Source organism: Metopolophium dirhodum, chromosome 6 (assembly GCF_019925205.1).
Source record: "Metopolophium dirhodum isolate CAU chromosome 6, ASM1992520v1, whole genome shotgun sequence".
Classification (NCBI taxonomy): Eukaryota; Metazoa; Arthropoda; class Insecta; order Hemiptera; family Aphididae; genus Metopolophium; species Metopolophium dirhodum.
The window spans coordinates 25,354,328-25,376,525 of record NC_083565.1 but is presented as its reverse complement, the minus strand read 5'-3'; the positions used below and the strand labels follow the sequence as shown (position 1 = coordinate 25,376,525).

Here is a 22,198-nt window from a genome sequence, read left to right as displayed (position 1 = left end):
TTTACAGCTCAAGTAAATGGTGTAACATGAATTACAGAAATCCCGGTGGTTATAATGATATTATTAATTGGCGAGTCTGAGTTTTCGTGGCGTGTTAGACTTAGATAGCATAATATATTTTCGTATATTTTGGGGTTTTTCATTCTTATTGATAACATTTTTCGGTCTTGGTAAAAAATATTGGTAAAATTTAACAAGATTGGGATATTTCAAGATTTTTTTTAGTTTATGATAAAATTGAAAATTCCAATATTTTTGTAGTAAAAATTAATTACAATCGCTTTGAGATCAATAAAACGTTGCCTGGTTTGCGGTAGAAGTTGCTCTTCATACTTCATATAGATACGTATACATTCGAGTTCTACAAAATTGTGGTAGGGCAACTAATGCACACATTCAAAAAAATCTAAAATCAAAAAACCCAATTTATTTTGCAGATGTTAATCCAGCTACTGCTTTCTGTGAAGCTAAAATTGATGAAAACAGAAGTTATTTTGTGCAATTTTATCGTCTATAAGAAAAATATATGTAAGATTGGGAGAATAAAACATATTTTCTTTTTTTTCTTTTTTGAACTTAATAATTATAATTTATTTTCCAAGAAAATATGCCCTTAAATCCTAAAAGACACAAACTAGCCTCTATATTATAATTTGTAACACAATATTTCTCATTCCCTTTATATTGTTTAATTACTAGGTATATTACTATTTTTATTACTATTTTTAAATGTATTTCCTAATTTATCCAAATGTATATAATAAGTGCAGCGTATTGATTAATTTACTGTGTCACTCAAAAACCTATTTATTTTTCGTTTATAGCTAATAATCAATAAAGTTGTTATCTATCTATTATCTCTTATAAATAAAACATATCGTGTCACTACCTATATTATGTTCGTTCACGCTAATCTCCAAAACAAATTTTAATGACATTTTGTAAATATCTCTTACTTGGTTCAACTAGTTATGGAATAGTAGTAGGTAGTTATCTCGATAAATGACCCTCAATTAATAAATTGAAAATTTAAGAGTAGAATTCCAGATTTGCGATGAACATTTTTTTTATAAATAGTTGATATTGGTTACAGTTTAGCAATATGAGAAATTAGTATTTGTTTCCATTGGTTCACTCGGGCAGATAAGGTAAAAGCACGCATCATTTCGTGGTGTTTATGTTTTCGAATAAATAAATTACATTTTAAAACAAATAAGAGGGTTGAATATAATGTATGTTTGTAGATTATGTAGGTACCTAAAAACTAAAAAGCTACTTAACTGGTTTCGTTCTTGGGTTTATCAATCATCATGTAAATTAAGGGAGTAGTTTTAACCACGAACGATTTATATCAGGTGCCAGAAAATGCATTCACCAATTGTCAATCTCGGTTGAATTAGTTCACAAAACGAGGTTATTTTTATCATAAACGTGTTTAAATTTTGTTTTAATCATTGTTCTATTTGCACTATAGTATGAATATTTCATTTTTCACAATTGTCCACTTGATTTAACATTTTTAATGAGTCTATAAGTGACAAATTAGAGGTTTCGAGCTTTTTGATATTTTACCCACACGGCATTTGGGAAATGATAATATTTTGTGAATGTATTAAAGTGGTTGAATAATCAATATTTGACTAATAATGTTTTATAAATATTTTCTTCTTACGGTGAAAAAATATTGTACTATAGGGTGACCATAAAAATAAAATAAAAATACGGTACACTTAAGTTACTTAACTAAATATATTAATATAAAAAAACAAATTAAATGTATGCTGTATATTAGTTTTTAAATACAAATAAAATATTAATACCTATATGTACACAAAAATCCAACAAAAAAATTATTTTGATGGCGATGGTAGGTAAATTTTTTCTTTTGATGTTTTTGTGTACTTTTGTGCTGAACTGATTTCATCGAGTAACTTAGTTTCTTTTAATAGAATATTATAAAACTCATTACAAGATAAGTTTTTAAAATGTGTATTTACAATTATAATTGATTTGATAGTTTCAACCAAAACACAATTTTTTTCATCTGTTCACAACACATTAATGGTTGAAAAAATCCGTTCTACTGCAGCATTTGTACCCGGCATTGCCAAAGAATATTCTACGATTTTTGATATGTTAGTTGTATCAATGTTATGAGCTTTAGTGTATTAAAATATTTCACACCACTTAACTTCAACTTTAGCTGATTTTTTTTGCCATTCATAAATTTGTTCTAGAAGCTGAATTCATCAAATAAATTATCTTCATCCAATTTTAAGTTAGAATTATTTTGGTTGTTTTCTATAAGACATTTAATACATTTTTGAACATTTTCCCAAGTAGTTTATTAGTTGGACGCAACGAAATATTTTCAACTGGTCAAAGTGGCAACCCCATTTTTCTACGTAAGATAAAAAAGTATTGTAAAATATATCAGTACTTTTTTAAATGAGTTTTCATTATACATATTATTGTTTTTTAAACCATTTAAAAGCAATAAAATATTCGTTGTAAGAAAGTTAAGATTTTTTCAATGTTTTATTTTTCCAACTAAATTTTCTAATTCCTCTGCAACTTCACAGTATGATATTTTATCTCCTTCTATTTTTGTTACAGTATCACAGACAACCTTTAATTGGCTTTGCAATTAATGAAACCATACTATAGACATAAGATCATTAAAAAACGATTTTAATATTGTAGGACACTTTTCTTGTTTCTCGAAGTATGATTTTAAGCCCGGGTAAATATCAATAATTCTTGTTATTGCAGGTAATAAGGATAGCCAACGAATTTTTACACTTCCAAGAATATTTTTATATTCATCATTTGCATATTCACAAGACTCATTCAAATGTTAACTCGAACCGTATAGATATGAAAAAATTGAAAAATGTTGGTAACTATGATTTCTACATTAACAGGTAACACATCAGCGCTTGATTGCATTGCGTTATGCAAAATATGAGCAGCGCAACCTACCCCAAAAATATTCGTTTTTAAATTGTTATTTAAAATTGAAAAAACATTATTTGAACCTTTTCTTATAACACCTCGAAAGTTAGTATTCCAATTATCACCAGAAAATGCAATAATTTTATCTGACAACTTATGCTTTTTCAAACTTTCAATTATATAAGTTGATAAAATATTTGCGGTTTCTCCTTTTAAATTTGTTACTTCAAAAACTTTGATTTGTATTCCCAAATTTGGTTTGAAATAACGTATTAAAATGGGTATGATTTTTAGGTTCTTATGGTTAGAAGTATCTATCATAATTGTAGCAAAATTTATATTTTCTATTTCCCTACAAATTTGTTGCTGAAAGGAGCTAACACATTTAAAACAATCGATTCAGTCTTAGTTCTCGCACAAGTAAATTTTTTATTTTAAATTTGTTTTAAAAGAGATGATGTGCAGTCCATTGATCGAAATGAGTGATTGTGTACCACGATATAAAATACGAATATCCCTTCTTGTCCTGCGGTACGTTTACTTTCGTCAGTGGACCCACTCGGATCATTAAAAAAAAAAAAGAAGTTACCTTTTCATGTTTTGATGCAGCTGATAATGCCAGTAAATGTTTTTTTACTTTTGTAACATGTTGTGTTATGTCTGAACGTCCACCATGTTCTATAGACAACACTGACTTACATATGGTACAAAATATTTTTCCTACTTCGTCAGCATCTTGTAAAAAAGGAAATTCTAATTTTAACTGTGGAGTAAAAACGCACCGTCTTTTGGGCATTTTGAAAACAAATTAGGTATTATGGTACACCGAATTTTAAATAAACCACACGTCACTACGACTACACTGTGAATGTCATCGTGAACTCGACACTCACGTATAAATATTAATAACAAATTATATTTATAATTTTACATAGATATAATATTATAGATATTATAAAATAAAAATAGATATTACATTTAACAACGAACTGGTTGTGGCGGATGGAATTGTACTTATTTAGTAGACGACGTCGCCACACATCAATATAATAATAATAACATTTTGTACGTTATACCATTAGTATTTATAATCATTGGTGTAACGTTGCCGACAATGACGTGACATTATTAGTTTTCTATTTTCTACCCGCAGAAATTATAATAATTTATTGTCAAGACAAGAATTTAAAAAGGTGGGTAAGTGGATGTCGCTCTGCTGTACAGTATGTTACAAGTGAGTCACTGTAATGGATGGTGTTAAATTTGAATTCAATGATATAATATCATTGTATAAAAAAAAACGATTCTGAGCGAAAACGGTCAGTCAGCCTATGATATTACCAAGTATATTTGATGATATTATTGTGAATAAAGTAATTTATATATAACCTATTTACGTGGAACCTTGTTTTAAAATTTAAATCCTTAGCTACAAAAGTTGAACATTTTATAAATTTTTAACTACAAAATAATAATTACATTTTAAATTTGATAATTTTGTCAAAATTTGAACTTTAAATGCTTATAAAAAAAAATTGTGCATATATATTTTTAATATTTTTCAACTGCTATTTAGAACGATATATCAGGAGCCCTATATTAAATTTTCACGATTTTTTACCCAACAAATAAAATTTTATTGATATTTATAGAAAAAAAAAACTAAAAAAATTGAAAACTGATAATCTCCGTAAACGGCTTAAAAAAAGTCAAAATATTTTCAAAATGTTATGGTGTATAGAAAATGCTAATATAAACATTCAGTGACATTTTCAAGTATCTACACATTCGTTTTTTAATTACAATAAAATAAGAAAATTGTTACATGAGAAATCGAGAATATCAAATGTTGTAAAAATATAAATTTCAGACGCTCATAAAAATTTAATTTAAGTTTCTTGTAGACATTTTTTTTTTGATAACGGTAGACAAACTTATGAGTAATCTTATATAACATTTTCAAATCTTAGATTTAAAAAGAAAAATTTTTATGAATTCTCAACTCAAAATAATTTGGTCATTTTCGTGATTTTTCCGTATTTTGTCAAAGTATATAGTATATATTTATATAGGCCATAGGGTATAATACATCATAATATAACAGTAAATATCAATTTTAAAATATACCTACCTTCTGCATGTTGTTATTTGAAGTTGAAAACAATGATACAAGTCAATACAAGTTAATAATGGTATTGCACCTTTCTTTAACTGCTTCTATTTATAACATACCTGTAAACATTTTTTTTTGACAAACATTCATTTATTTTTCAGGTATAAATAGGTATATTTGCACATTTGCTTTTTCATTGTTTTTAATGTTCTCTATATCTTTTTCAGTAGGTACCTACTTACCGAATAATTATTCAAACCAGAATTCCAATAGCTTATTATGTCACATTCATTAAAATGAGAAGCACATACGCAATGGCTTTTTTTTGATTTCGTGCCTAAAGCCTCCTCCAATTTATATTTTTCCAACTCATTCTTCAGTACTCCAAAAGTGGTGTTTGGCACAGAATGTGGTGAGCTAATGCAACAAGACATTTTTTGGGCTAGTTGTATTCAAAAGAATAAATCACAATTTTTTGTATAGTATATTAGAACAAGATGTTATGTCAATGTATAAAATACTGTAGTAAATTACAGACGATAATAAAAAACGAATTCCTGAATCCCGATCGTAAACTATAGCTAAATTAATAAATATATATTTATATATTTATACACAATTACAGCATTGTGGTCTACCACCATGCTATCTATGATTGTAGTCAAAACCATATAAATTAATTCTTTTGAATTTATTGACCAATAGATTTAGCGCCACCATGGGGTCAGATTGACTGTAAGTACTTTCGTGGGCCGCTTCTTGTCTATACATTATCATACGTCGTCACGCAACCATACTAGGTTCCTTTAATCGGGCACATAACTGATAGATTCAAAATGGTATAATAATATATTTTACAATGTTATTTCTGTATAATATTTATTATTTTATATTAATCATAGCCGTGGAAAGATTCAAGCTTACTCCTGTATTAAGTTAATATTGCCACTGGATGTTATTAAATAAATTGAAATATAAATATATTTTTGAAAAAAAATCCTTTATTTTTATCGGGACCTTGCACCCGACTTTACCCGAACGGCCAAACCCCTAACACCCCTAAACGCCCTTAAAAAAACAAACACCCGAAACCCATATAAGCCGAATGATTTTGTTTTTAAAACACCCATATTTACCAAAACTCGAAAAACTCATCATCAGGGTTAACTTGAAACCCGAATAATTTTGTTTTTTCACAAACTCTTCATGAGATATTTAATGTTGTATGTATTTCTTGTGGTGAGTTCGATTCTGTAGTTAGTTGTTTAATAATAATAATTAATAAACAGGGACAATCTTATACTATCAATCACAGGTAAATTCAATAATTATTTTCTTGTAAATAAAATCCAATAAAATCTTATCAAACCTAATAATAAATCAAAATATAGCCAATAGCAATATAAAATATAGTCATATAGACATGGTCTCAACAAAACTGAACAACGTATTGACAGTCGTGGCAAAAATACCAAATACTAATAATTAATAATACCTAGTAATATTTGCCACCAACTTCCCAAGCAGTATTATTATATCTAAATTAGTAACAAATATTGTAATTCGTGGCTATACTTACCAGTTTTCCGGAAATCACGAAATCATAATTTATATTTTATTTTATTTCTCTTCGGCTCAACCATTGGCCTACCATTTTAAATGTTTTATTATATCCGACGAAGTGGTAAATTGTATATTTGTAATTTGTATCACACTACGAAGCACCTCTCTCGCAATTTTGTTGCTGTTATTATTAATAATAGGAGGGGGGTCATCAAAAGCTATGTTTTTCCAGACTACTCAACACCTGTATTAACCAATATTAACCCTAACAATAGTGGTTTTGAAAACCTGAATGTTTGTTTAAACTTTTTATTTCGGTGTTTGAACAACCGAATACATCCAGCACCCGTAACCCGAATAAATGATTCGGGTGCTAAGTCCTGCTTTTTATCGTTATCAATTTTTAAGTTATTGTTTACTCTTTTAAATAAATTATAAAATTAATTTAACTATAATTTTTAACTTAACTTAGATTATCTTGATTTAATTATATTCATCAACATGTCCACATTTGCAAATATTAGAGTTAACTCCACCATTGACGGTCCTCAGTCCATATGAAAAAAGAGGAAAGGCACTTTAAAGACATTTTTATTTTGTAATTGAAGGATTAAAAATGAATGACCCTTCTCTTGGTTTTAAAGTAGGTTCTTTTAAATTGTTTTTCAATCTTAATATTAATATTTATATTGTGTTTTTTTTTTTATTTCGGAGGCTATACCATACTACCATAGTCCAATTTTGAAGAAGTAGGTAGCCAATTTTAAGAGTGCACTAGTGCAGATCTTCAAGGACCAGGATGTGTAGATGTGAATTTGATAGTAACAACATATATCTAGTTCAGACTTCAGACATTTAATTATACATATGAGTTATGGAAATTGGTTCATTAATTTTTGGACATTGAAAATAGCTTTATGATAAACATTAGTAAAACCCTAATAAATGTATTTTCTATCTAATAATTGTATTAAATATAACTATATAAGATTTTATATTTAACCTATGATTAATACAACAAATAACTAAATTACTAATTGATACGTTTGAATATTCCAATACAAAATTGTTCAAAAAACTTTGTATGTCAATTTTTCTAAAACGAAAAATATATTAATATTAATAATAATTAATAATAATAAACTTTATATACCTAACGGAATATAATTCCAATTTAATTTTAAATATACAGTATGGTACAGACATACAGTGTAAAATATACAAAATTATAATATTTAATATATAGATTTACAATAAACAGTTTAAATTTAAATATAATAATAATAATAATGACACAGTTCAACACTTAAAACATAATAGCCTGCCTATATCAGTGGTTTTCCACATATTCTGAAAGTTTTTAAAATTGTGTTCATTACTTTTATAATGTTGTATGCAAACTGTTTTGTGCTAAATATGCATTGTTTTATGTTTAACATATTATAAAATTTAAAAACTTATATAAATACTGTTTTATTTTAGGGTTGTGTTACGCAAAAATCTTATAAAATATTAAATATTATATACATTATTATTTATTATATACTACAATATTATTACTTTTTTGAGATGTTGATCATGGTTAGTGTAAAAATATAAATTACACATAAGTAAACGTAGTGTGTGAAGAAAATTAATTAACCAATAACGTTATACAGTTTATTATCCATTGTTAATTATTCAAATAATCAAGGCTGGGCATTAACGAGTTAAAAGTTAAAATTTAGTTAAAACGTTAAGTTAATTTTAATTAAGTTAGTTAACTCGTTACTTTTTTTTCAAATTAACTTTTAACTTACTAAAGTTTTTTCCAAGATGAACGTGTCAACTTCAACTTAATTTTATTTCAGAAGTATCTAAATTAAGTTAATTTTCATCCGATTAATAATGCAGATGTTTGAATGGGTTTTTAATTTGATGTATCATTGTTAATTGCCCCAGTAATTTTTTTGAGCGTACAGAAAGACTATCTAATAAATATTATTATGTAACTGGAATTTTCATTTTTACAAATTAGCAAATATTTTTAACTTTACACAAAATTAAGTTACTTTTTTTTCAAAGTTAACTTTTAACTTAACAAAATGAAAAAAATTCGAGTAATTTTTAACTTAACTTAACTTTATTATTTTAGAATAACTTAACTTAGCGAGCTAAAAAAGTCATTAACTTGCCCAACCTTGCTTTGAAATCCATTATATGTAAGATTGATTTTTTTAAGTTCGATAAGTTGACCTGTAGACTGTAGAGTCTAGAAGACTAATAATGAATGAACATTTAACAATTTTATATTATGCTTACCTGCAACTACCTAAACACATAAATAATACATAAGTATATATATATATATATATATATGTATATATTTATATTTATTAATATTATTACTTTGTGGCTTACTAGTTACTATGTTAAGACTCATAATCTAAATACCACTGCCTAATAAAAATACGAAGTACACAATATGATTGGAAATTGATGTCATTATACTATACATTTATTTTATACTTACTACTCAGTAGTCAGTTGATAAATTGTATTTGTATCTAATAATATAATATTCAAAATTTAAATATTTTTAATTCCAGTGGCCTGTGATAATGTAATTTGTTGTTTATTCTAAGCCAAACTGATATGATATTTTTCATCCGTGAAAGTGATATAAACCGTTTTTATTTACTGTCTGGTATGTAGAGACCAGGATGTGTAGATGTGAATTTGAAAGTAACAACATATTATATCTAGTTCAGACTTCAGACATTTAGTTATACATGAGTTATGGAAATTGGTTCATTAATTTTTGGACATTGAAAATAGCTTTATGATAAACATTAGTAAAACCCTAATAAATGTATTTTCTATCTAATAATTATATAAGATTTTATATTTAACTTATGATTAATAGAACAAATAACTAAATTACTAATTGATACGTTTGGATTTAATATGTAATTTCGTCCAAATTTGAACTTATAATACTAAAATTACTCAAATTTAACTTATAATGCCAGTAAAAATTGGAAGGTGGCTATGTTTTATCCAAAGATCTTATCATCTATTTAGTGAAGAATCAAGATTACCTAAGTTATGTTGATCATATTTAGTACAATAAAGTATAAATTATATTAAGAAAAGAAGAAAATATTTAAATTATGTTTAATAAAAACATTAAGTTATATCTATCCAACTATAACTGTCTTATTAGAAATTTTGTTTAACAATTTCTGTTCTTGTTGCTAATTTTTATTTTTAGTATGTTAGCTAGTGAAGATGTTTCTGTTGGCGCTGAGTTAAGTTTATTAATGTAACAAGAAAACATGACCGGCGATTTGACACAGAATGGTATAGTCGTGAATTCCGAAATGATTATTTAGTATGATTTAATATTCAGACTGAAAAAATGTGTGATAAGGAGTTTAAACATAATATGATTTCTTACGAGTACGACTGGTCAGTTATGCCATCTAAATGGTGTGTGAGAAACTTGTCTTTATTTCCATAAATATATTTTCTAACTTAATAAGTTGTAACTGTTGTAATAATTAATTTAATAATATGAATTTTGTTTTCAGTTTTGTATAAGAAATATATTTATACATAAATTGACAATCCAAATTTAAAATAGAACATTTTATTTTATTCTCAAATTTGTATGCAATTATTAATGACAATAATTAAAATTGATTGTTCTTATCACCTTAAGAAATGTATGCACTGTATTTGTGCACTATTCATACATACAGAAATACATATATTATGTACTAAGTATTTAAAAAATAAAAAAACTTATTTGATTTTAAAAATATGTTATTTTTTCTTCCTGACTGTAATACATTTTGGGCAGAACCATTTTCCTTTGGGCTTCGTAATTAATTTGACACATGCAAAATGGAACCATTCAATAGGACACTGAAATAATAAAAGCACACAATTAAAAAATTAAACTTTACAAAAACAAACCAATGAAACAATATTCACAATAAAAATTGAACGTTATTCATTTTTTAATGGTTACAATAATATAAATAATAATAAAATAAGTGAAAATTATTAATAAATAAATATTGAAATGCTTACGTCTGGGTTATCACAACCTATCATTTCACCATATGAAACTTGGTTGCATAAACAGTATGTCGGTTCATTTGGATCAACAGGCATGTCTAATACTTCAGCCGAGTGAGCAACTCCAGCACCGACCAATGCACCAGTAAGAGATCTAGTCTCTATTGTAACACTGGCTACGCTTTTGGTAGGGTTTGTCTGATTAGTGACAACACTGACCAAAGATGTTTTGCTAGGAGCTGCACTGGTCGATTTTGCTCTTACTGAAAAATGTTGGACATTATAATACAATAAAATCAACACAAAAAAATACTAAAATTATGTTGTCCCAAACCTTTTTTCAATTGTTTTTTTTTAGATGTTTTAGTAACGATTTCTTCTTCACTTGATGCACTTTCCTTTTTAACTTCTTTGTCTTTAGTCTTTGTATGTCCTCCTGAAACCAACAAGCATAAAGAAATGGCGTAACACTTTCATAATACAATATATTGCAGAATACTTACGTTTTTGTGAACCTTCCTCTATATTTTTCCTAGCGCTGATAGCTTTGCTTTGAATTTCGGCTTCAAAACGGGCTAACTCTGAATCTAATTTTCTAATATGTTTATCCACCTGAAAGTTACGTACAACAGAGTAGAATAATTCTAGGATTTTAGGAACAACTTACTAAAAGTCAACATACCAATTCATAATTTTCTTTAGCCAGTTGAAATTTATCATCACTATATTCTTTCGCTTTGTCAAACTGACGTTGTATGATGGTCATAGTTTCATTTTTTTTTTCTACAGAGTATCTCTTGACATTTGACATATAATCGTTGGCCAGTTTGTCAATGTTGAGCATCAGTTCTTGAACTTTCGAGTCGAGGAGTTGCATCAGAGTCAAGTTTCGCTGTAATTCAACAGGAAGGTTCTCCAAACCTAAAATATCACTCTGTTAGTATTTCATTGATATGGTAAACCGAAAGAGAACTTACTGTCCAAATAATGTTCCAGGTATAGCGCTGAAGTCATTATTGTTATTTTATGGTTCAGCCGAGAATTTTAGAAACAAAAAATAAACAATAGGCACTTGTATACAACAGTTACAGCAATATGGAATTTATTGTGTATTGTACTTGTGTTTCTGTTTTATCAACTTCTTGAATACGAAATTTGCCTCATGAAAATTCTTCTGTTGATATCGCAAGTCACGAGATTTTGACATATTGGTATGGTATGTCAGTATGTCACATGTAGAAATAATATTATACAAATTTCGAATATAATATACGGCATGCTTGATAACTGGCAACACTGCGTGTTCATTTTCATTTTTCAAACAGTTATTTATTTAAATTTTAAACGAGCCATCAGTTGTACTACCTTAGAAGTTGTAAATATCAATACAACGATCCACGATGTAAAGAAGATATCTTCTCTACATACCAGACGGTAAATAAAAACGGTTTATATCACTAGAAAAAAACGGTTTATATCACTTTCGTGGATGAAAAATATCATATCAGTTTGGCTTGGATTAAACAACAAATTACATTATCACAGGCCACTGGATTTAAAAATATTTAAATTTTGAATATTATATTATTATATACAGGTTACGGGTGCTGGATGTATTCGGTTGTTCGAACACCGAAACAAAAAGTTTAAACAAACATTCAGGTTTTCAAAACCACTATTGTTAGGGTTAATATTGGTTAATACAGGTGTTGAGTAGTCTGGAAAAACATAGCTTTTGATGACCCCCCTTCTATTATTAATAATAACAGCAACAAAATTGCGAGAGAGGTGCTTCGTAGTGTGATACAAATTACAAATATACAATTTACCACTTCGTCGGATATAATAAAACATTTAAAATGGTAGGCCAATGGTTGAGCCGAAGAGAAATAAAATAAAATATAAATTATGATTTCGTGATTTCCGGAAAACTGGTAAGTATAGCCACGAATTACAATATTTGTTACTAATTTAGATATAATAATACTGCTTGGGAAGTTGGTGGCAAATATTACTAGGTATTATTAATTATTAGTATTTGGTATTTTTGCCACGACTGTCAATACGTTGTTCAGTTTTGTTGAGACCATGTCTATATGACTATATTTTATATTGCTATTGGCTATATTTTGATTTATTATTAGGTTTGATAAGATTTTATTGGATTTTATTTACAAGAAAATAATTATTGAATTTACCTGTGATTGATAGTATAAGATTGTCCCTGTTTATTAATTATTATTATTAAACAACTAACTACAGAATCGAACTCACCACAAGAAATACATACAACATTAAATATCTCATGAAGAGTTTGTGAAAAAACAAAATTATTCGGGTTTCAAGTTAACCCTGATGATGAGTTTTTCGAGTTTTGGTAAATATGGGTGTTTTAAAAACAAAATCATTCGGCTTATATGGGTTTCGGGTGTTTGTTTTTTTAAGGGCGTTTAGGGGTGTTAGGGGTTTGGCCGTTCGGGTAAAGTCGGGTGCAAGGTCCCGATAAAAATAAAGGATTTTTTTTCAAAAATATATTTATATTTCAATTTATTTAATAACATCCAGTGGCAATATTAACTTAATACAGGAGTAAGCTTGAATCTTTCCACGGCTATGATTAATATAAAATAATAAATATTATACAGAAATAACATTGTAAAATATATTATTATACCATTTTGAATCTATCAGTTATGTGCCCGATTAAAGGAACCTAGTATGGTTGCGTGACGACGTATGATAATGTATAGACAAGAAGCGGCCCACGAAAGTACTTACAGTCAATCTGACCCCATGGTGGCGCTAAATCTATTGGTCAATAAATTCAAAAGAATTAATTTATATGGTTTTGACTACAATCATAGATAGCATGGTGGTAGACCACAATGCTGTAATTGTGTATAAATATATTAATATATATTTATTAATTTAGCTATAGTTTACGATCGGGATTCAGGAATTCGTTTTTTATTATCGTCTGTAATTTACTACAGTATTTTATACATTGACATAACATCTTGTTCTAATATACTATACAAAAAATTGTGATTTATTCTTTTGAATACAACTAGCCCAAAAAATGTCTTGTTGCATTAGCTCACCACATTCTGTGCCAAACACCACTTTTGGAGTACTGAAGAATGAGTTGTGTATATTTATTATACTATGCTAAAGTGTACTTATTTCTTTTTCTTATTCAGTATAATAGTTAATAACAAATTGTACAAAAATAGTAAAAAATAAAATATAGATAACAATATAATTTACGGTTTTCTTGCACATTGTTTTATATTAAATATTTGATAAATAATATGCAATATATAATTAATTATATTTAATTTTTCTAGATTCAGATTTAATCGTGCACATTAATTGGAAAATAATCAGCTTATTAGATATTAGAATTACATCAATTAATTAAATTCAAAATACCGAGGATTTTATATCACTTATTAATAAAATTGAAAATATTAAATATTGTAAAGGGGCTGTTTCTTCATATGAATATCCTGACATTAAAAATTCATTTAGTAAAAATTGTGTAGAGACACATGGTCAATGAAAATATAAAAATTGTTTAACAGTACTACCAACAAATGACAGGTTAATTAGCCGCATTTCTATGAATAATTGTCAAATCAAAATAAATTAACTCTTTTGTTTTCTATGTTTCAGTAGTATATGTGTATGGTGTAATCATTTATTGTACTCAATAAGACACAGACGTTATAATATTCAAAATAATTATACAACTAGGATATACTTCTCCCATAGAAAAAAAACAAAATTTGGAAAGACTTAATAAAACTATAGCTATTATAAAGAAAAAACATAGAAGGAATAGCAAAACAATAACTCGATTACAAGCTCACCTAGTAAGAGTAGGTACAAACAGAAATGAAAAATGTGAGTAAAGAAAAACTAGAAAATCAATTAAAAGATCATAATATATCAGAAGTCCAAAGTGAAATGATCAAGGAAATTTATCGTGCAGACAAAAAAAACACAAAAAGCAGAAGATATAGTGAGAATTGAATGTTGCTCTATGTTTACTGTTCCAAATATGGTAAAAAATATTTTATTAATTTTTAAGATAAAAGATAACCTAGGTATTGATTCTGTCATCTTAATTATGTTGTTGAAGATCTCCTAGTGGATACAAATATTTAAAAGAACAAAATATACTTCCTTTACCTTCCATATTGATAATTTGCAAACATTTATTAGCAGTAAAAATTGGATGAAGATTTTGATAAAGATTTCTTTAAGCTTCTTAAAAAAAAATTCAGAGAAAGATCAGAGAATCAAAAAAAGTTATCCTTGTATTTGATGAAATCTTTGTTAGAGAAAGTTTAAATGTAAATACTAGAAATTTAACATACAACGGTCTTGAATATTATGGAGGTGAGTTCAAGCCGAAGACATGAGAAAAGCAATTAATCATGCTCTAGTTCTAATGATTCAAGGTTTAGCTGACCATGTACATCAACCAATTACTATGTTTGCATCAAAAAGACCTGTGAAAGGTTATTAAAAATTAGCTTGTATTTTAGTTTGCAACTTGGTTGGTAAAAATATTTTTTTTGGGAATGGAGCTAACAAAAATTATTCTTAAAGCTATTTTAACTCTTGAAAATGCAGAAATTCAAGTTATGGGAATAACGAGCGATGGGGCAGCTACAAATCGTTCATTGTGGAATGCTTTGGGTGTATGTGGAAAAGCAGATAAATTTAAAAACTTTTTTGAAAAACCTTATGACCCTAATCGAAAAGTATTTGTATATTCTGATGCCCCTCACTTACTAAAAACTGTAAGAAACCGATTATTTGCAAAGCAAAAATTAAGAGTAAGTGTTTCGTACTAAATAAAATTTTGTTTTTTTCACATATGATAATCATGGTATTGTAGTCTGTAAATACATAATACTAATTAAATAATTATATACCTTATCCTTCATATTTATTTATGTTATGACTTATGATTATTAATTGTGTGTATGTTATGTAGATTCATCCAAATAAACAATACATACAATAGGGTTTTTATGAAAAGGTATTTTCTTATGATACAAAAAACATGCTTAAAGTTTGTCCTAAATTTGTTAACATAATTTACGCGATTATATGGATTGTTATCAGTTTACAGTTTAGTAAAACCTCCCCAAACTGGGAATTGTACTATTCTTGAAGGTATCCACAATCCACTCAGCACTGTGAATGTTTCTATATCAACTATATCCTACAAAGTTCTATCAATTAATTAAAAACATAATATTTTATTTTATTTAGATAACATAACAATTATTAATATAGCTGATTTAAAGGAAATTATAAATTAACAAAATAACACATTGGAAAGAACGGAAAAAATTAAAAAAAACTGATGTCAAAAATGGACAATATAGTAGAAGAAGGTATTTGGGACTTTAATGATACTTTTCAGGAACATAATTATTGTAATGTACCTGAATCAACAGTTTTTGAATGCATTGTGTACTTTTTGACTGGGTAAATATATTAGGCTTTATCTTACTAAATTAATTATATTATGCTTTCACTATTCACAGTTGCATTGTAAAACAATTTAAAAGTAGTTTTTAGTGCCACTTTAAAATGTTTAAAATATTTAGAAGCAAAATATGGAATACTAGCAGACCCAGAAACAGATTTAGTAAATATGAAAACTAGAGGATATTTAATACACCCGAGTCGCCCAATATTTTTATATATTAAGGAGTTAGAATCTTGTTTTAAGAAACATGCAGATTCCAATAATGTATTTGATGATACGATTGATGAATTTCTACAAAATATTAATTTTAAATTACAATGGGGATGTGCAGAGCACAAGAGTAAAGTTATGACTGATATTTTTGTAAATTTTATATTTTTTTGATTATTATTATTATTATATAACAATGCGTATTTGCTTGTTTATTTTGGTTTTCTAATGTATTTTTAATGAACAACTGTTTATATTTGGCTTTTAAATTAATATTTTTATTATGCTTCCTTGTATTTAAATGCTGTACTACCTGAAAACGTTTTGTTACGGGCACAGCTTGATCACAAATAATTAGTGTTTAAAGTATGAAATATTTCACTACGTGGCTCACACTAAAAAGTTATACATATGTGTATAATATAATATGTCTATATTCTATTTTAATTTATTAGCTTACTTTTTAACAAATTTTATAAAATATACGTATTTATTTCCTAATCAATATACGATTCATCCACATCTATATTCACTCATACAAGTTGTTTAGTAAGAAGTTCGTATGCCATCAATTTCCTAAAAAACAGCATATGTTCGTGACAAAAATTGAATGCAACATCTCTTGATATATATTCTGCATACATACAGACAAAGACGCCACAGTCTACTTTGTTGATTTGACAGGGATTATCACCTTTAACTTTTTTCCAGTTGTTTTTAGGTAGAGATTCACCGAATTTTTCCTGGTACTCTTGCTCTAAGTATTTAAATACATCATCCCGATATACAGCTCGGTCACCTTTTAAGATACTGTCGTAATGTGTGATTTTATTCTTCTTGATATCGACGACCACAAGGATCCAGTGTGAAAAATTGCGTGCTGTAATATTGATTGGAAAAAAAAGTTTTCTTTTTGAAAAAATATTGATTTTTTTCGTCCAACGCTTCACACCTAGATATCCATTTTTTTTATACTTCTCATGAAAATAGGTATCAAAGCAGTAAATGCTCGGATCACGTTCTTGGATCAATTTGAAATAATCATTGATCACATTGTCGTTTAAATACCACTTGGTGATACAAGCCATACTTGTTGACAAACTGAAATCATAGAATGTTATAATTATTAGATACACAATTTAACTGTACTTGTTTTATACTTGTTAAAACTAATAGTTTCTAGATCGTTCTTACGGCATACAAAATAGACCCCCTGCAAAAGTTACCTAGTAATTACTAGTCAGTTGCACATTTTAAAGTTAAGTAACTTTGTTACATCTTACATTTCTAACTTATAACAAGATTACATAATTTTCAAGTGACATTAAAATACAGTTAATTTCAACAAGGGTTGTAACTTTTTTTAATAGATTCACGTAACATAATGTTCTTATACTATTTATTTATTTTATTTATTTTGTATATTTTAAACGGGGGAACCCAGTTACATTTATATTATATACATACGTCTTGGATTACAATATAATAATAATAATACTTGTTATCACATCTTACTAATCTTAAAAATTATAATATGACAATACGGATAGTATGAAATAGGTAAATGACAGGTTTGAGTAATATATGTGGAGAGACAATTATGATTGAAAATAATTCACTAAAAACAAAAATGGTTAAGAATACAGAATAAAGTTGCATAACATAGGAACTTAACTTAATGAGATATTGACATAGATTGTAACATTTTAACAGCCAAAATATTATGTAGGTAAAAATTAAACTTATTTAAGGAGACGCTGGAAAACATTAACATTAAAATAATTAACTAGTTGCATTAATCTATTTATAGGAACATTTTAACCATAGTTTGAACGTTGAAGTTGCACTTAAAAAGTATTCAGTTGCCTAGTCAATGAAGAAAGTAGTTCTGGACAGTTCATATTCCCATTCGTTAATTTAAAAATAAAACATAGATTGAGTCTTTTCCTTCTATTGACAAGTGTTTCTAACTTTAAATACGACAATAGTGGTTGGATACGATGAGTGAGGTGCACGTTTGATACAACATCAGAATTGAATGATACGTAGGAAACGGTTTTGAATTGATTCCATGCTTTTTATAGCACCGATTGATTGGGGGGACCATACTGTAGATCCATAATCTAGTAGTGATCTAACGTAGGAACAGTAGAGTGATTTTAACGTTAAAGGATCTACAAAGTCGTTACAGCTACGATTTATGAAACCTAACATTGAAGAGGCTTTATTTTGGATATAAATATAGTGATCATTAAATGAAAGAGATGGGTCAAAATAAATTCCCAGGTCCTTGTATAGATAAACTCGATCTAATTTAATGTTATTTAAATAATAATTATATAAAGTTGGATTGCGATTTTTAGAAAAGGTTATAATTTTACAATTGTTTATGTATAAGGATAAATTATTTTTAGTGCACCAGATGCTAAGACGATTTAGGTCTTCCTAGAGTAGCAAATTATCTGTTGGTGATGTAATGCTATGTGTTCAATGCTCTAGCTAATTTAAATTATATTAACTCAAAAAGATTTAATCAGGCAAAGTTTAAGTAAAGAAAACTGATTTTTAGGCAAAACCAGTTTTTGTTGGTATAACACAACAACTTATAATTGTAGATACTTTAAATTTTAACGAAATCTTTGCATGTCAATTTTCCATACATAATAAAATTTTCAAAATATTTTGACACTTCTTGAGCTATTTATAGGCAAAAGAAATTGTTATTTATTTTTTTTTAAAACTATTGTCGAAAATAGAGTATTGTTAAACATTGTTAAAAATATTTTAATAAGAGAAATAAACATATTATAATTAATATATGATAATAATTAAATAAAATGCGTTTCGACAAAACATAAATGTTTTATACTTATCAATGCTATTTCCTAGACCTAGTTAATATCAACCGATGTAATTTTTTCATTTGAAATAGCTACATAAAAAAATGTTGTAATAATGTTCTCAATTTATCAATTGTCAGAAAGATCCAAAATATAAATGTAAATTTTTTGTCTGAATTTACACTGTAAGTCCAGAGTTAACCATTTTTAGGTATATTATTAATTTTAATTTTTTTAATTCTGTAATAGCTATTACATTATTTATTATATTCAATTAGGTACCTACCTTATAAATAAACTTGAATTAAAATAATTTATTGTTCAAGAGCCCATTGTTATGTACTGGATGCACAAGTATGATTATGGACAGGAAAAGGCTTAGCTATAATACACTAAATAGATTGTCTAAGTTAGGACTTGCGAAATTCAATGATTAGAATTTTGTTATATTAAGCACATCCAGGTAGTAAAATCGTTAAGGCATCTTGGTCTGGGTACTAAGGCATCTTGGTCTGGGTACAAGGCATCTTGGTCTGGGTACTTTAAGGCATCTTGGTCTGGGTACACGCATACATACTAGCGATAGCTAAGGAAGGTGTACCCAGTCCTTGCGAGCCGAAACCATTTTTGTGTAAATTTGATTTGTTTGATTTGATAATAAACGATGCTGCATGGGGGCTAAGTAATGTGAAAACAGTCCGGCCTCCATGTAGTGATGCCATAATAAAAAAAAAAAAAAAAAAAGGTAGTAAAATCGTATAACGACCTCACAAAAGATCAAATGGCAGGATTGTCATTCATTACTGTGTATTGGTAAAAAGGGGCCAAACATAATTTGGATATATAATAATTTATATAAATATATACTCTGATGAGTAATATTAATGTATGTATATATAAATGGCCACACATTTTTTGGACCCCATAAGCACATAGGCTACATAAATTGTATAACAAACTTATCATTAGGAAATGGTAAACTTTACCTATATAGGAGAAATATGAGTAGACTAGAATCAGACGTGATACAATGATACATGCTTGGCGAGAACCAGTACTTGCACCTTCTCAAGCGTTATTGTATTCACAACCAATTTTACTACAAGTCTTAAGTGTCAAATAAACAAATTTTTATAAATGTCAACACGTGTTATTAATCTATCTTGTTACCTGTCATCCAATCACTTCAAAATCTAACTCTGTACGTGGGATCACTACACCATATTTTTTCAAACTTATTATATACTATTTCTATCAGCCAAATGTCCTATGTATAAAATCAAATATTTTTATAGAAAAAAAACTAAAAAAAATTGAAATTTAAAATTGTACGTAAGCAGCTAAAAACAAGTTAAAATATTTTCAAAATTTTATCAAGTACCTATAGAAATGATAAAATAAACATATGATATAAATCTCAAGTGTCTACGGTTATTTGTTTTTGAATTACAACAAAATAAAATAATTGCCACATGAGAAATCGAGTGAATATCCAATGTTTTAAAACTTTGAACTTCAAACGCTCATAAAAATGTAATATGCATATTAGTGCATATTAGTCATGACTTTCTTGTAGACATTTTGTTTTTGATAAAGGTAGACAAACTTATGAGGAATCTTGTATTTTATTTTCAAATCATAGATTTAAAAAGAAGAATGCGTCCAAATATTTTTAAAATGTCGTCATGTATAAAAAAAGGTTTGGTGAAAATTTTAAATGGGTGTGGTATTTACGGTTATTAATTTTCGAGTTGCAAAGAAAATAAAACAAAATCGATATTGTAAAAAATTGGTGTTTTGTTGAGATGACAGTTTTTTTCAGATTATTTTGATAAACCCAAACAAATATTTATTCATAGATATCAAACCCTAATTTACGAAATTCTTACAATGTCCATGCTGCAAATTATTGACAAGACATCGAGAAACACGTTAAATTTACAATAATTTAAAATTAAATCCAAAAAACAAACAATAATTTATACATCATACCTATCAGTTAAAATCGTAGTTAAATATTTACTACCTTGCATGCGCAGATGTGCTTACCAAAGTGTTAACAATTATTATACCTACATTATTATGTGACAATTAATTTAATTTAATATTCATTATACCTATCCCTATATCGATCCCTTTGATCTTCTTCGTATTGTCGTTGTTCAAGTTGAACAGATCTTCAATACACAGCAAATAGTTAAGTCGTAACGGAACGGTGAGCACCAGTCTACCGCTGTCAAATCCACGTCTAGGTTGAGGTCTTTCTTCAATAGTAAAGTGGTCAACAATCTGAGGTCGTCCTGATTTTTGAAGTCGAAAACGATTTTGCCGTTCAAACCCTGTGGTGAAACAAATCGTCAGAAAACACCAAATACCGGAGATAAAAAACACATTAGTTTTTAATAACGTAATATTGTTAATTATTAGAATTTTGAAAAACCAACTACCAAGGTGTACTTACTGACACGTATTTATTGAACTCCGGATACTTTACCGCCAGCTCCTTGAATGCATGTGGTTTACGTTAATATTTCTCGGCTGTATGAACTGGTTGTTGGGCGTCGTCGACACTCGATAATTCCGGTGGTGTTAGCAGCGGGTATGCGGGGAATCGGTCAAATCCGATATTATCGACTGACAACTGTGGATTTTATAATAAATGTGACAATCTAAAATTACAAAATTATATAAATATAAAAAGTTAGCATTATGACAAGACTAATTATAGTGTGTGTGTCACAGAACATGCTTTTTCGTGTGTATGAAATATGAACTAACCTTAAATTATCTTACTTCTACTCAGGCCTATGCAACTCTCCAACCAATTTACACAAATCAGTAGCACAGATTAAATGAAAACAGATAGTGCACTTATATGAAAACAAAAAAATGTGAAATCAGTACGACCATGTCAACGGATTGAAACTATATAATCGTATA

At 27.6% G+C, this 22,198-nt stretch overlaps 2 protein-coding genes and 1 pseudogene across 2 annotated transcripts; all 3 read right to left on the bottom strand.

Moving 5' to 3' along the window:
* Positions 1-1,850: 1,850 nt before the first annotated feature.
* LOC132947566 (uncharacterized) lies at positions 1,851-3,751 on the bottom strand (annotated as a pseudogene).
* Positions 3,752-10,438: 6,687 nt separating this feature from the next.
* On the bottom strand, positions 10,439-11,797 carry LOC132947101 (inhibitor of growth protein 4-like). The gene is made up of 6 exons (XM_061017301.1): positions 11,674-11,797; positions 11,379-11,617; positions 11,200-11,308; positions 11,031-11,132; positions 10,709-10,959; positions 10,439-10,540 (listed from the first exon to the last, which is right to left on the bottom strand). The coding sequence occupies exons 1-6, from the start codon at positions 11,708-11,710 to the stop codon at positions 10,439-10,441; spliced, it is 840 nt and encodes a 279-aa protein (XP_060873284.1). The 5' UTR covers positions 11,711-11,797.
* A 5,143-nt stretch (positions 11,798-16,940) lies between these two features.
* On the bottom strand, positions 16,941-21,494 carry LOC132946157 (sentrin-specific protease 1-like). The gene is made up of 2 exons (XM_061016006.1): positions 21,376-21,494; positions 16,941-17,519 (listed from the first exon to the last, which is right to left on the bottom strand). The coding sequence occupies exon 2, from the start codon at positions 17,504-17,506 to the stop codon at positions 16,952-16,954; it is 555 nt and encodes a 184-aa protein (XP_060871989.1). The 5' UTR covers positions 17,507-17,519; positions 21,376-21,494; the 3' UTR covers positions 16,941-16,951.
* Positions 21,495-22,198: the final 704 nt, after the last annotated feature.

Excerpts from the sequence above, each read along its gene's own strand:
- LOC132947101 (XM_061017301.1), bottom strand. The coding sequence starts at position 11,710 with ATGACTTCAGCGCTATACCTGGAACATTATTTGGACA. Across the intron at positions 11,618-11,673 it reads CCTGGAACATTATTTGGACA|GTTTGGAGAACCTTCCTGTT; the intron begins GTAAGTTCTCTT and ends GTGATATTTTAG. Across the intron at positions 11,133-11,199 it reads AGAGGAAGGTTCACAAAAAC|GAGGACATACAAAGACTAAA; the intron begins GTAAGTATTCTG and ends TGTTGGTTTCAG.
- LOC132946157 (XM_061016006.1), bottom strand. The coding sequence starts at position 17,506 with ATGGCTTGTATCACCAAGTGGTATTTAAACGACAATGTGATCAATGAT.